At 44.2% G+C, this 15,354-nt stretch overlaps 1 protein-coding gene across 1 annotated transcript; it reads left to right on the top strand.

Annotated features, from left to right (window-relative positions):
- Positions 1 to 10,963: 10,963 nt before the first annotated feature.
- On the top strand, positions 10,964 to 14,924 carry LOC119282015 (protein FAR1-RELATED SEQUENCE 5-like). Its single transcript, XM_037562389.1, has 5 exons — positions 10,964 to 11,065; positions 11,187 to 11,382; positions 13,335 to 13,958; positions 14,068 to 14,354; positions 14,633 to 14,924. The coding sequence occupies exons 3-5, from the start codon at positions 13,712 to 13,714 to the stop codon at positions 14,657 to 14,659; spliced, it is 561 nt and encodes a 186-aa protein (XP_037418286.1). The 5' UTR covers positions 10,964 to 11,065; positions 11,187 to 11,382; positions 13,335 to 13,711; the 3' UTR covers positions 14,660 to 14,924.
- Positions 14,925 to 15,354: the final 430 nt, after the last annotated feature.

Here is a 15,354-nt window from a genome sequence, read left to right as displayed (position 1 = left end):
TTTATCTTTTATGCATCTTATTTTGCTTAGTATGGTGGTAGCATTATAAGATGATGCCTCACTAAATCTCAAGGTATAAGTGTTCTCCCTATGTATGCACCGTTGCTATAGTTCATCATGCCGAGACACCACGTGATGATCGGGTGTGATAAGCTCTACATTCACATACAACGGGTGTAAGCCAGTTTTGCACATGCAGAATACTCTGGTTAAACTTGACGATCCTAGCATATGCATATATGGCCTCGGAACACTGAGATCGAAAGGTCGAACGTGAATCATATAGTAGATATGATTAACATAGAGATGTTCACAATTGAAAACTACTCCATCTCATGTGATGATCGGACATGGTTTAGTTGATATGGATCACGTGATCATTTAGATGACTAGAGGGATGTCTATCTAAGTGGGAGTTCTTTAGTAATATGATTAATTGAACTTTAATTTATCATGAACTTAGTCCTGATAGTATTTTGCAAATTATGTTGTAGATCAATAGCTCACGTTGTAGCTTCCCTATGTTTTTTATATTTTCCTAGAGAAAACTAAGTTGAAAGATGATAGTAGCAGCGATGCGGACTGGGTCCATGATCTGTGGTTTATCCTCGTTGCTGCACAGAAGAATTATGTCCTTGATGCACCGCTAGGTGACAGACCTATCGCAGGAGCAGATGCAGACGTTATGAACGTTTGGCTAGCTCAGTATGATGACTACTTGATAGTTTAGTGCACCATGCTTTACGGCTTAGAACCGGGACTTCAAAAACGTTTTGAATGCCACAAAGCATATAAGATGTTCCAAGAGCTGAAATTGGTATTTCATGCTCATGCCCATGTCAAGAGGTATGAGATCTCTGACAAGTACTTTGCCTACAAAGATGGAGGAGAGTAGCTCAATTAGTGAGCATGTGCTCAGAATGTCTGAGTACCACAATCGCTTGAATCAAGTGGGAGTTAATCTTCCAGATAAGATAGTGATTGACAGAGTTCTCTAGTCACTATCACCATGTTACCGGAACTTCGTGATGAACTATAATATGCAAGGGATGACGAAAACAATTCTCGAGCTCTTCGTGATGCTGAAATCGATGATGGTAGAAATCAAGAAAGAGCATCAAGTGTTGATGATTAAACAAGACCACTAGTTTCAAGAAAAGGGTAAAAGGAAAGAAAGGGAACTTCAAGAAGAATGGCAAACCAGTTGCCACTCCCATGAAGAAGCCCAAAGCTAGACCTAAGCCTAAAACTGAGTGCTTCTACTGCAAAGGAAATGGTCACTGGAAGCAGAACTACCCCAAATATTTGGTAGATAAGAAGTATGACAATGTGCAAAAAGTTATATTTGATATACATTTTATTGATGTGTACCTTACTAGTGCTCGTAGTAACCCCTGGGTATTTGATACTTGTTCGGTTGCTAAGATTAATAACTTTAAATAGGAGTTACAGAATAAACAGAGACTAGTAGAGGGTGAAGTGACGATGTGTGTTGGAAATGGTTCCAAGATTGATATGATCATCATCGCACACTCCCTATACTTTCGGGATTAGTGTTGAACCTAAATAAATGCTATTTGGTGTTTGCGTTGAGAATGAATATGATTAGATCATGTTTATTGCAATACGGTTATTCATTTAAAATAGAGAATAATTGTTATTTTGTTTACATGAATAAAACCTTCTATGGCCATACACCCAATGTTGATGGTTTATTGAATCTCGACGTGGTAATACACATATTCATAACATTGATGCCAAAAGATGCAAAGTTGATAATGATAGTGCAAATTATTTGTGGCACTGCCGTTTAGGTCATATTTGTGTAAAGCGCATGAAGAAACTCCATGTTGATGGGCTTTTGGAATCACTTGATTATGAATCACTTGATGCTTGCGAACCGTGCCTTATGGGCAAGATGACTAAAACTCCGTTCTCCGGAACAATGGAACGAGCTAATGACTTATTGTAAATAATACATACTGATGTATGCAGTCTGATGAGTGTTGAGGCTCGTGGCGAGTATCATTATTTTCTGACCTTCACAGATGATTTAAGCAGATATGGGTATATCTACTTAATGAAACACAAGTCTGAAACATTTGAAAAGTTCAAAGAATTTCAGAGTGAAGTGGAGAATCATCATAACAAGAAAATAAATTTCTACGATCTGATCGTGGAAGAGAATATTTGAGTTACGAGTTGGGCCTTCATTTAAAACAATGTGGAATAGTTTCACAGCGCACGCCACCTGGAACACCACAACGTAGTGGTGTGTCCGAACGTTGTAACCGCACTTTATTGGATATGGTACGATCTATGATGTCTCTTACTGATTTACCACTATCGTTTTGGGGTTATGAATTAGAGACAACTGCATTCACTTTAAACAGGGCACTGTTAAATCCGTTCAGACGACACCATATGAACCATGGTTTGGTAGCAAACCTAAGCTATCGTTTCTTAAAGTTTGGGGCTGCGATGCTTATGTGAAAAAGTTTCAACCTGATAAGCTCGAACCCAAATCGGAGAAATGTGTCTTCATAGGATACCCAAAATAAACTGTTGGGTACACCTTCTATCAAAGATCCGAAGGCAAGATATTCGTTGCTAAGAATGGATCCTTTCTAGAGAAGGAGTTTCTCTTGAAAGAAGTGACTGGGAGGAAAGTAGAACTTGATGAGGTAATTGTACCTTCTCCCGAATTGGAAAGTATTTCATCACTGAAAACAGTTCCAGTGATTCCTACACCAATTAGTGAGGAAGCTAATGATGATGATCATGAAACTTCAGATCAAGTTATTATCGAACCTCGTAGGTCAACCAGAGTACGATCCACACCAGAGTGGTATGGTAATCCTATTCTGGAAGTCATGTTACTAGACCATGATGAACCTATGAACTATGAGGAAGCGAGGATGAGCCCATATTCCACGAAATGGCTTGAGGCCATGAAATCTGAGATGGGATCCATGTATGAGAACAAAGTATGGACTTTGGTGGACTTGCCCGACGATCGGCAAGCCATAGAAAATAAATGGATCTTCAAGAAGAAGACTGACATTGACGGTAATGTTACTGTCTGCAAAAGCTCGACTTGTTGTGAAAGGTTTTCGACAAGTTCAATGGACTGGTGCAAGCATCTCGGAGTTGGAATATACGCTTTGATGAGTTGATCAAAGAATATGGTTTTATACAGACTTACAGTGAAGCCTGTATTTACAAGAAAGTGAGTGGGATTACTACAACCTTTCTGGTAAGTATATGTGAATGACATATTGTTGATTAGAAATGATGTAGAATTTTCTAGAAAGCATAAAGGAGAGTTTGAAAGGAGATTTTCAAATAAAGACCTCAGTAAAGCTGCTTACATATTGGGCATCAAGATCTATAGAGATAGATCAAGACGCTCAATAAGATTTTTCAATGAGTACATACCTTGACAAGATTTTGAAAGAGTTCAAAATAGATCAGTCAAAGAAGGAGTTCTTGCCTATATTACAAGGTGTAAAATTGAGTAAGACTCAAAACCCGACCATGGCCGAAGATAGAAAGAGAATGAAAGTCATTCCCTATGCCTCATTCATAGGTTCTATAAAGTATGCCATGCTATGTACCAGACCAGTTGTGTGCCTTGCTATGAGTTTAGCAAGGAGGTACGATAGTGATCCAGGAGTGGATCACTGGATAGCGGTCAAAGTTATCCTTAGTTACCTAAGAGTACTAAGGAAGTATTTCTTGGTTATGGAGGTGATAAAAGAGTTCATCATAAAGAGTTACGACGATGCAAGCTTTTACACCAATCTGGATGACTCTAAATCTCAATCTAGATACATATTGAAAGTGAGAGCAATTAGCTAGAGTAGCTCATGCAGAGCATTGTAGACATAGAAATTTGCAAAATACATATGGATCTGAATGTGACAGACCCGTTGACTAAACTTCTCTCATGAGCAAAACATGATCACACCTTAGTACTCTTTGGGTGTTAATCATATAGCAATGTGAACTAGATTATTGACTCTAGTAAACCCTTTGGGTGTTGGTCACATGGTGATGTGAACTATGGGTGTTAATCACATATAGATGTGAACTATTGGTGTTAAATCACATGGTGATGTGAACTAGATTATTGACTCTAGTGCAAGTGGGAGACTGAAGAAAATATGCCCTAGAGTCAATAATAAAGTTGTTATTTATATTTCCTTATATCATGATAAATGTTTATTATTCATGCTAGAATGGTATTAACTGGAAACTTAGTACATGTGTGAATACATAGACAAAACATAGTGTCCCTAGTATGCCTCTACTTGACTAGCTTGTTAATCAAAGATGGTTATGTTTCCTGACCATAGACATGTGTTGTCATTTGATGAATGGGATCACATCATTAGAGAATGATGTGATGGATAAGACCCATCCATTAGCTTAGCATTATGATCGTTACAGTTTTATTGCTATTGCTTTCTTCATGACTTATACATGTTCCTCTGACTATGAGATTATGCAACTCCCGAATACAGGAGGAACACCTTGTGTGCTATCAAATGTCACAATGTAATTGGGTGATTATAAAGATGCTCTACAGGTGTCTTCGAAGGTGTTTATTGGGTTGGCATAGATCAAGATTAGGATTTTCCACTCTGTGTATCAGAGAGGTATCTCTAGGCCCTCTCGGTAATGCTCATCACTATAAGCCTTGCAAGAAATGTGACTAATGATTTAGTTGCAGGATGAAGCATTACGGATCGAGTAAAAGAGACTTACCGGTAACGAGATTGAACTAGGTATGAAGATACCAACGATCGAATCTCGGGCAAGTAACATACCGATGACAGAGGGAACAACGTATATTGTTATGTGGTTTGACCGATAAAGATCTTCGTAGAATATGTAGGAGCCAATATGAGCATCCAGGTTCTGCTATTGATTATTGATCGGAGATGTGTCTCGATCATGTCTACATAGTTCTCGAACCCGTAGGGTCCGCTCGCTCAACGTTCGATGACGATTTGTATTATGAGTTATGTGTTTTGATGACCAAAGTTTGTTCGGAGTCCTGGATGAGATCACGGACGTGACGAGGAGTCTCGAAATGGTCGAGACATAAAGGTTGATATATTAGAAGGCTATATTCGAACATCGGAATGGTTCCAGAGAAGTTCGGGTATTTTTCGGAGTATCGGGAGGTTACCGGAACCCCCCGGGGAGTTGATGGGCCTTAGTGGACCTTAGTGGGAAAGAGAGGCAGCGGCCAGGAGGTGGCGCGCGCCCCCCAAGCCCAGTCCGAATTGGACAAGGGGTTGGGGGCGCGACCCCCCTCTCCCTTCCTTCCCCCTTCTCCTTTAGGTGGAAACCTACTAGGACTTGGAGTCCTAGTAGGATTCCCCTCTCCCTGCGTGCCTAGCATAGGCCGGCCGGCCTCCCCCTCCCTCCTTTATATACGGGGGCATGGGGTACCCTAGAACATACCAAGTTTTCTCTTAACCGTGTGCGGTGCCCCCCTCCACAGTTACACACCTCGATCATATCGTCGTAGTGCTTAGGCGAAGCCCTGCGCCGGTAACTTCATCATCACCGTCGCCACGCCATCGTGCTGAAGGAACTCTCCCTTGTCCTCAACTGGATCAAGAGCACGAGGGACGTCATCGAGCTGAACGTGTGCTGAACGCGGAGGTGCCGTACGTTCGGTACTTGGATCGGTTGGATTGCAAAGACGTTCGACTACATCAACCGCGTTACTAAACGCTTCCGCTTTCGGTCTACGGTGGTATGTGGACACACTCTCCCCTATCGTTGCTATGCATCTCCTAGATAGATCTTGCATGATCGTAGGAATTGTTTTGAAATACTACATTCCCCTACAAACCGTGGAGATGCCGATCTATGAAGTGTGAGTTCCCCTAAATGGAGTGTGATTTCCGATCCATTTATGAAGCAAATACACCATCTATGGAAAATAGACCTCAAAAGACCACTATGAACAACTTCACTCAAAAGTGTATGGTAAATTAAGTTAATTATGGAACTGATAGCAGAAACAGCTAATCCAAAACAAAAGGCAAAAGATGGAAGTCTGAACTGGAAGACCAAACAATTGTAACTCTTAACTGCGCAAAAAAAATTCTATTGACTTAGGCTGCTGAGAAACAATGGCTTCTAAATCGGACGCGGACCATCTAGTCGCGAGCTCATTTGGTCTCGTTATCTGGACTGCTATTTCACATGTTTAGATCTGTGCCATAGTCAATTGAGACGCTATACGGACGCACAAGAAAACCTGCGAAAAGCTGATGTACATATGGGTACGTGGGCCCCCAATCTGAGGGCTTCAGAGGAGTTTTGGAAGCCAGCTAATAGTGGTAACACATCACAGTCAGGTGCTAGCAAGCCGGCTACAAGAAATTCAAGCACAAACAAGGACAAAGGTGAAGAAGTTGATTCTCCGATCAAGAGTAAGTAGCCACCAAAGAGGAAAGATGCCCCAAACCAGGTTTATAGACCAGTGGCTAAAACCCTGCTGCTCACTGACGGGGGACCGAACACGGTCGAGGGACATGGAATCCTTGCCAAGGAGGGGGAGGCCTCCGCTAGTAATGACATAGAACATGATGAGTTTGTCAGGGAAGCTAAGAAGAAGAAACCCACGCCTGAAAATTCGGCAGAGACTGATCCGCGGTCCTGCCCGTCATCATGACATGCCTGAGTTGGAACTGCCGGGGGCTTGGGAACCCCGAGGCAGTTCATGAGCTTCGCAACATTGTGAAGCTGGAAGGACCCACTCTACTCTTTGTCATGGAAACAAAGATTAATGCCAAAAGAGTGGAGGATTTGAGGTATACTCTAGGTTTTGGTAGTTGTTTTGCTGTTGACAGTGTCGGCCTGAGTGGCGGCATAGGTCTGTTTTGGTCTCGCGATGTGATTGTTGAATTAAGGAACTACAGCAACTGTCACATTGACGTTCTGGTTAATGGTAATGACCAGAACTCTTCTCCTCCGTGGAGATTTACCGGTTTTTACGGGGCGCCGCGTCCGGCTGATCATAGCGATCGTTGGCAGCTCTTGTGTAACTTGTTTGCTTTACCCCATGCTGCTTGGCTGTCTATGGGGGATTACAATGAAATTTTATTCGCGTCTGAACATTTCAGCGGACTAGCGAGACCTGAAGCGCAAATGAGAGCATTTCGGGAGGTTACTGATGAAATCTACATGCAAGATTTAGGCTGGTCTGGGATGCTGTATACATGGGATAACCACAAGGCGGGTGGCGCAAATGTGAAGGCACGTCTAGACCGAGCTTTTGCCAATGAGGAGTTCAGGCAACTCTTCCAACATGTAAGGATCAGACACTTGCCTTCGGTGGAGTCTGACCACTGCTTCGTCGTGGCGGAAATAAAAGAGACTATGTCATATGGGCCAAGGGCAAAGAAACAGTTTCGCTACGAGAACGTATGGCAGACACACACTGACTACGACCGCCTGGTTAATGATACTTGGCGGGGAATTCAGCGTTCGGCAGGGCTCCAAGGAATAGCGTCGGCTTTGGGGACCCTGCAGGCAACACTGGAGCCATGGGGCTCTAAGGAATTCGGGTGTCTGGCACGTACAATCCGACAACTCCGAAAAAGACTTGACCGTGTTCGGTGCCATTCAGTGGGCACAGGGCCATCAGATGAGGAGAAATCCATTGCTAAGCAACTGAAGGAAGCCCTATACCAAGAGGAGGTATGGATCCGTCAGCGATCTCGCGTCCCCTGGCTCCGTGAAGGCGACCGGAATACTTCCTATTTTCAGGCACAAGCAGCCCAACGCAAGCGTATGAACAAAATCCTTGGCCTCTGCCGACCAGATGGCTCAGTTTGTGCAAATGAGAATGAGGACAAAGAGGAGGTGCTGGCTTTCTACCAAGACCTGTATCAAACGCAAGGTTTTGGGGATGCTAGTGATCTATTATCGCATGTGTCGGTCAAAGTGACCCAGGCCATGAACGATGATCTTACAAAACCATATACTGCGGAGGAAGTCAAAACGACATTATTTCAAATGGCTCCATCAAAGGCTCCTGGAGTGGATGGATTTACTGCAGGGTTTTACCAACGGCATTGGGATCTGTTGGGACATGATGTACCCGAGGCAATCTTGGATTTTCTGAATGGGGAGAGTTACCGGCTGGTTTGAACGACACCTCTATAACTCTTATCCCCAAGGTTCGGCACCCACAATCGATCTCTCAGTACCGTCCTATTGCGCTATGCTCGATGCTCTATAAAATTGCAGCCAAAGTGATCACAAACCGTCTTCGATGCAACATGGACGAGATCATTAGCGAAGAACAGAGCGCTTTCGTTCCTGGACGTCTCATCGCAGATAATGTATTGGTCGCTTATGAGAGCATTCACACGATGAGAAGAAGGAAGAAGGGTAAAAACTATTCTTGTGCGGTTAAGCTGGACATGATGAAGGCTTATGACCATGTCGAGTGGCACTACCTTGAGGCAATTCTTTCCCGGCTGGGTTTCAGCATCACATTCATTCGCCTGATTATGAAGTGTGTAACCTCGGTTCGTTTTTCAGTCCGGGTCAATGGTGAATTATTCCCCTACTTCACGCCGACTCGGGGTTTCAGACAAGGTGATCCAGTATCTCCTTTCCTTTTCCTGCTTTGTGCGGAGGGTTTATCCTCATTGTTAAAATTCTACAATGGTGGAACTGTTGATAGAGGCTTGAGAGTGAGCTACAGATCACCCTGGGTATCTCACTTACTGTTTGCAGATGACAGCTTAATCTTTATCAATGCTAACGCCCTGAGCACGGAACGACTGAACGAGATCATGCGTATCTATGGAGCAGCCTCGGGTCAGTGCATCAACCGAGAGAAGAGCTCGGTATACTTCAACACTAATACTCCGGATACGGTCAGGCAAATTCTGAAATCAACACTGAATATCCAGAGAGAGGCGTTCAACGAGAAATACCTGGGGCTCCCAACTGCTGTTGGACGAGCCAATAGTGGTACCTTCGACCACATCAGCGAGAGAGCTCGTGGGAAGATGCAAGGGTGGTCCGAGAAGTTGCTTGCATGTGCGGGACGGGAAACCTTGCTCAAGTCTGTGATTCAATCTATTCCGACCTATCCCATGAGTACTTTTCTACTCACCAAGAAAGTTTGTAAGAGCTTGACTTCCCCCATGGCAAAATATTTCTGGAGCAGCTCACTTGACAAGGGAGGGATGGGGTTTCGAGACCCGCATCTTTTTAATCTGGCCATGTTGGGCAAACACGGCTGGCGTCTTATCACCAATCCAAACTCACTGTGTGCTCGAGTTCTAAAGGGGCGGTATTTTCCTGATACTGATTTCATGCATGCTACAATCCCTAAATCTGCATCGGCCACTTGGAGGGCAATAGTAGCAGGAAGAAGCACCCTAAAGGTGGGTTTGATATCCGGGGTTGGAGCTGGATCCACCATCTCAGTTTGGGAGGACAAGTGAGTATCGGGGACGGCGTCCATGACACCTACTATGAGGCCCGTGGATACAGTCATTGATCGAGTATCGGACCTAATCGATACTGATCATTGGACGTGGAAACATGACGTGATTATGGAGAACTTCACCATCCAGGATGCCGCTGCCATCCTAAACATCCCCATCAGGCAAGGTGGAGGTGAAGATTTTCTCGCTTGGGCTTTTGACAAATCAGGGAACTACACTGTAAGAACGGCGTACCACGCTCTCGTGACTCAGAACGAGCTTTTGGCTCAAGAGGAAGGGACGGCTACCGAAACATCAACGGACGATCAACAGTTGTGGAAATCTCTGTGGAAATTGAAAGTTATTCCCAAAGTAAGAGTATTCTGGTGGAGAGTTTTGCGTGGCATTCTCCCAGATGAGGCTACCTTAAACTACAGACACCTGGCAGATGTTCGACAATGCAAGGTATGCTGTTCGCAGGAGGAGGATCTGAAGCATGCACTAATCCACTGTCCACATGCCCAACGCTTCTGGGAAGAGGCGTGGACTTGGCTCGGTCTTCACCTGCCTCCTCTCCACTCGGATACGTGGGCGCGAGATATTACATGTCACCCACAGTTCACTTCAGATGAGTGTGCTAAGATCACTACTACTATGTGGTCCATCTGGCACTCTAGAAACCGTGTCAAGCATGGAGATGAAGGGAGGGATCCCACAGCAACCATGAGATCTATCAAGGAAGCTATTTCCCTCTTACAGCTGCCAAGGCGAGACACCTTGACGCTTCTAGGTCACGCTGGCGGCCGCCCGACTTGGGTATAATCAAGATCACAAGCGACGGAGCCCTAAATTTTGATGCAGGGCGAGGTGGTGCGGGCGGTGTGGCTCATTCCACTACGCCCCTATTGGGTTCTTGGTGCAAACCATATGTGGGGGTTTCAGATCCCTTGATGATGGAGTGCTTATCCTTGCAAGATGGAGTCCGGTTTGCTTGTCTTCGAGGATTCCAGCATGTGATCATGGAAGTCGACTGTTTGGAGCTAGTGAAGCTCTGGCAATCTCGCCACAATGCTCGTTCTATTGTGGCTCATTTACTTCTAGAAATAGGAGAGCTATGTAATACTTTTAGTTCGTTTGATATTCAGCATGTAAATCGGTCAGCGAACCTCCCGGCGCATCTGTGTGCTAAGCATGCTTGCACATTGAATTTTACGGAGAGCTGGCTCGATAAAACTCCCAGCTTCTTGGTGACCAGCCTGCTGGCTGACTGTCCCGAAAAAAAGCTCTCTGATTTTCCCGAAAAAAATAAAATAAAATATGGGTACGTGGGCCAGGCTAGCGGCAGGCGTTACGGTCAACGGGGAACCTGTTTCTTATCCGTGGCCCAAGTCCGTTCCGTATTAACACCTAGCCATAGAACAGGTTTTGCACTTTCCAGCCCGTGGGCCCTTATTCGAGTTTAATACGGGGAGGGTTGTCAGTTGTCACCCCGTGCGAGGAGCACTCATTCAATTTGGGCGGTGGCCGGGGTGAGAGATGAAGGCGGCTACGGCGGCGGCGATGGAGTTCCTAATGCAACCGATCCGAGCGTAAGTGCGTAGTGAATCCTTAATTCCAGATTTGGTTCGATGAGTGTACTGTGCAGTTTCATTGCTGCATCATGGATTGGCTGTGCGGTGAATCTGAACCAGATTCCCCTTACTCGAGCAGGTGGGGGAGAGTGCAATCCCAGTGGATCTGCCTGCCAACGGCACGACGAGCGACAAGCGAGTAGACCCGCCATGACCGCGGATGGGCAAATCCGCGAGCACGACTTGGTGGTTAATCGGAGACGTTAGAGCTTGCTACAGGCATCAGAAGTGTCGCCCGTGAATATGAACCTTCAAGCACCAGGATGGGCTAAGAGGTGCGTCTTTGGTGTGCAGCAAAATTTCTATCCTATTTTTTCGTCCCACGAGATATATCCATGCTGTTTGGCTGCTTGTGTGCGTATGCTGAAAGAATTAATCGTTGCCGCCAGTAGAGATGCGTGGAGTCTCCCTGAAGCTTGTGATCTTGCTTTCCGCAGTGTGACATGGGTTACAGGTGGTAGTTATAGAAGCAAGAACTTGGAACAGAAAAGTGCACCGGATTAGTTCAGTTGTTGCAGCTGCTGAAACACATTGCAGCAGTCATGTCTTAATTGTATGGTAAATGTTTGCAGAGAAAATGAGCAATGAGTTAAATTACTTTGAGATTTTGTTGAGTCAGGAGCTGTGGTGAATTTGTTCAGCTAGTGCTCCTGCTGAAATGCAGTGCAGTAGATGTGTTTTAGTCGTTGTTTAGGAAATCAAGAAAAGAATTGGATAGAAAAAATGTTTGCAGGGGGATTGAAATATGGAATAAACTGGTTAGCCTTTTTTTTCCGGTAGATGTCGCTAGGGAAAAACTGATGCAATGACCAGACTTGTGGTGAGCTATGATGCTTGTACAACGAATGCTGTGGGTGCTGCGTGATGGTTGGATAGTACTTGGAAAGAATCAAAGAATTAAGACTGACAATTGGTCATGGTAAAAATGATTGTTTCGGGGGATGTTTTTAATATTAGAAAATAGTGTTACGGGTAAGAAAGAACTATGGTTAATACTTAGTGATTTTTCCCGGGTTAATGTTGTTAGAGAACTGAACTATGGGCTAAACCATGGAATGAGCAGTCTGGCTTTGTTTTATGTGTTGTTACTTGTGTGAACATGGATGCTCGTGTAACGGCTGCAGATGAGTAAGTGTGAGGTGGGTCGAACAATGTATGGAAACAGGAAGACTGGCAAGTGTTAATTGTAAAAAAATGATTGCTTCAGGATAGTTGTTGATGTTGAAAACAATTCTTACTTGTCACAATTAACTATGGTTTAAAATGCTTGAAGACATTTGTCGAGGTAAATGTTGTCAGGGAAATGAAGTATGGATTAAACCATGAAATGAGCAGACTGCTTTTGTTTTATGTGTTGTTATTTGTGCGAGGTTTGATGTTCGTATAACGATTGCAGAGGGTTAGTGTGCGATGGGTCGAATAATATTTGGAAAGAATTAATAGTGGTAATTGTTAGTCATTAAATTCTTTTTTTCAGGTTTAGGATAGGGGCGGCAACTCCGCCTATGTCTTCTAGGCATAGCCGGCCCCAAGCCCGGGTAAAGGAGGAGGGTTGTGATAGGCTTGGCGAACCAACGTAAAAACTAGCCAGTTCCATAGGTATGAAACCGATTTGAGCGAGAGTAGTACTAGGATGGGTGACCTCCTGGGAAGTCCTTGTGAAAGAGTTTCATATCTAAGGGTTGTGATAGGCTTGGCGAGCCAACGTAAAAACTAGCCAGTCTTTTGGGTATGAAACCCATTTGGGCGAGAGTAGTACTAGGATGGGTGACCTCCTAGGAAGTCCTCGTGAAAGGGTTTCATATCTAGCCTACCCCAACTTGTTTGGGATCAAAGGCTTCGTAAGTAAGTAAGTAAGGATAGGGGCGGCAGCTCCAAGCAGGGCTCCTTGTCCATCACGTGTATCTGCGTTTGAGAAAGCGGCAAGGGGTTTTGCTGAGGACCCCATGGATAGTGTAATTGTTCCGGCATTGGGTTCAAGTTTCGACTCGCTGGATGCGGCGTAATACTTCTACAACATGTATTCTTGGGAGAAGGGATTTGGAATAAGATACAGAAAGAGCAGACTGAATGTTTAAAGAACTAAGTGTATGCAATAATTTGTTTGTGGATGTTCGGTGAGTGTCCTTTGTTATGAATTTGTGCATTTTTATTAAGTGTTGTGTTATGTGCTTGTTAAATGCAGTACTTGAATATATGGTTGACAATTTTTGGTACAATGCTACAGGATAAAGCTGGAGTGAAGAACACGAGGTCTTGCCGGTGCGAGTATCCTGGATTTATAAGGCTGTTCAGAACAGAAGACAACGGGTGGTACATTGCTGAGCAGAGGGAGCAGCACAACCACTCGTTATCCTCTAATTTTGGTGAGACGATACACTGTCCTTCACACAAACATATTGATGTGTATAGCGGGAGCTTTTTTGGTTCCATGCAGAATATTCCATTCACCAAACGGTCGTTAAAGAGTTTGTGTGGGAGGATAAGTCGAGAACAACCAGATGATGATGTGCGGGCCATTGAGGTGTTGCAGAGTTGGGAGCAAAGGATCCATATTTCGTATACCATGTCCACGCAGATGCGGAGGGTAGGAGAAAGAACTTAATGTGGGCAAACGAAAACAGGAGACTGCAGTATAAAATTTTCGGAGATGTAGTGACATGTGAAACAACTTATCGAACTAATCTGTACAACATGCCATTTGGGCTTTTTGTGGGGGTGAACAACCATTTCCAGAGCATTATCTTTGCTGGTGTGCTGGTAGTGGACGAGACTGAAGAAAGTTTCATGTGGGCCTTCTCTGAATTTCTCAGGATGATGGTAGGGGTGGCACCAAGGACAGTTCTGATAGGTGCGTTTGCAGGTTGTTAGTTTTCTGTACATTGGATGGTGCGGCGGTTAGTAGGTGAAACTGAACTATCGTCTATGTCTTTGTTCTTTTTTTTTTCCTGTGCTTGCAGATCAGAATAAGGCAATGGAGCTTGCGCTGAATAGTATCATGCCAAACACAGCGCATCGATGGTGTAAATGGCCTGTGTTGAAGAAAGCAAAGAAGACCCTCGGGCCACTGTACAGCAAGAAGAGTGATTTCAGTCTGGAATTCCATAAAGTTGGGAACAGCATGCTGACTGTAGATGAATTCGAGGAAGGGTGGCGCATGCTGCTGGAGAAGGACAAACTACAAACACATCCATACATGACTCGGCTCTTTGAGGCTGGGAGAAGTGGGCGAAGCCATATTTCAAAGGTGTGTTTTGTGCTATGATGACAAGTACACAGAGAAGCGAGAGTGCAAATCACATGTTAAAGAACTATGTGCCTCCCGGTTGCCCGATGCATATGTTTGTAAAGAAGTACAGGAGGCTGCAGTTTTATCGTGAGTCGGATGAGAACTATGGAGAGAAGAGAACAAGAATTTTAAGTGATTCTTATGATTTAGACTGTCACTTAATGTGATGTACTGTACATGCTTAGGATTTTTCTTGACAATAACATTCAGGCTTTCGTCTGCTTTGTTTATCACAGGGCAGGCCAGTAATAAAGGCCAGATAAATACAAGGGCCATGTGTGAGCAGTTTGGCCACATTTTGTATGAGTGTGAAACAGGCGCGAAAGCCCGGGAAGGTCACATGAGAAACAACAACACTAAACATATGGAGCTCAGGTTAGCAGATTTCTCATCCTGATGAAATATGAAGTTTGGTGGTTATTGAAAAGTGGTCGTGGGATGTGTTAAAGGATTTTATCAGTGTATCAGTTTAGTTTTTGTTGCATGCTGGTGCCCAGTCGGTAGGATCTCGCTAGTAGTCAGGCAGAACCGGATAATTTGTGTGATATTGGTACTTGTCGCACATCACTATTTATGTTGAAGTTATTAAGCAGCTGTAACTCTCCGTGCTGCAATGCTGAATTGCTCGTGAGTAATTTTTGTGTGGGTTTAAATTAGTGACGTTGGAAGTAAAAGCATTTACATCGTTCACATGTTGATAGTGATGCGCATGTGCGAGCTTAACCATTTTTAGCCGGTGAGGGGATTGTGTGTTTTGACACGACAAGGGTGGTGAAAGCAAATGGACTAGCACAACCGGTGTTTTGACACGACAAGAGTAGTACATTGAATGACAGGCTGGTGCAAGACTGAAGTTGGTCGGGCACACGGAAGACTTCCAGTTCTTTTGAGGTGCAGTTTATGCATAAGCTGCGATAGGAATAAGCCTTGGAGAAGCTGCCGTGGAAATAAGTCCATG

This window comes from Triticum dicoccoides, chromosome 3B, assembly GCF_002162155.2.
Source record: "Triticum dicoccoides isolate Atlit2015 ecotype Zavitan chromosome 3B, WEW_v2.0, whole genome shotgun sequence".
Taxonomy (NCBI): Eukaryota; Viridiplantae; Streptophyta; class Magnoliopsida; order Poales; family Poaceae; genus Triticum; species Triticum dicoccoides.
Note: the sequence above shows the minus strand (reverse complement) of the source record. Positions and strands in the feature narration are given on the sequence as shown.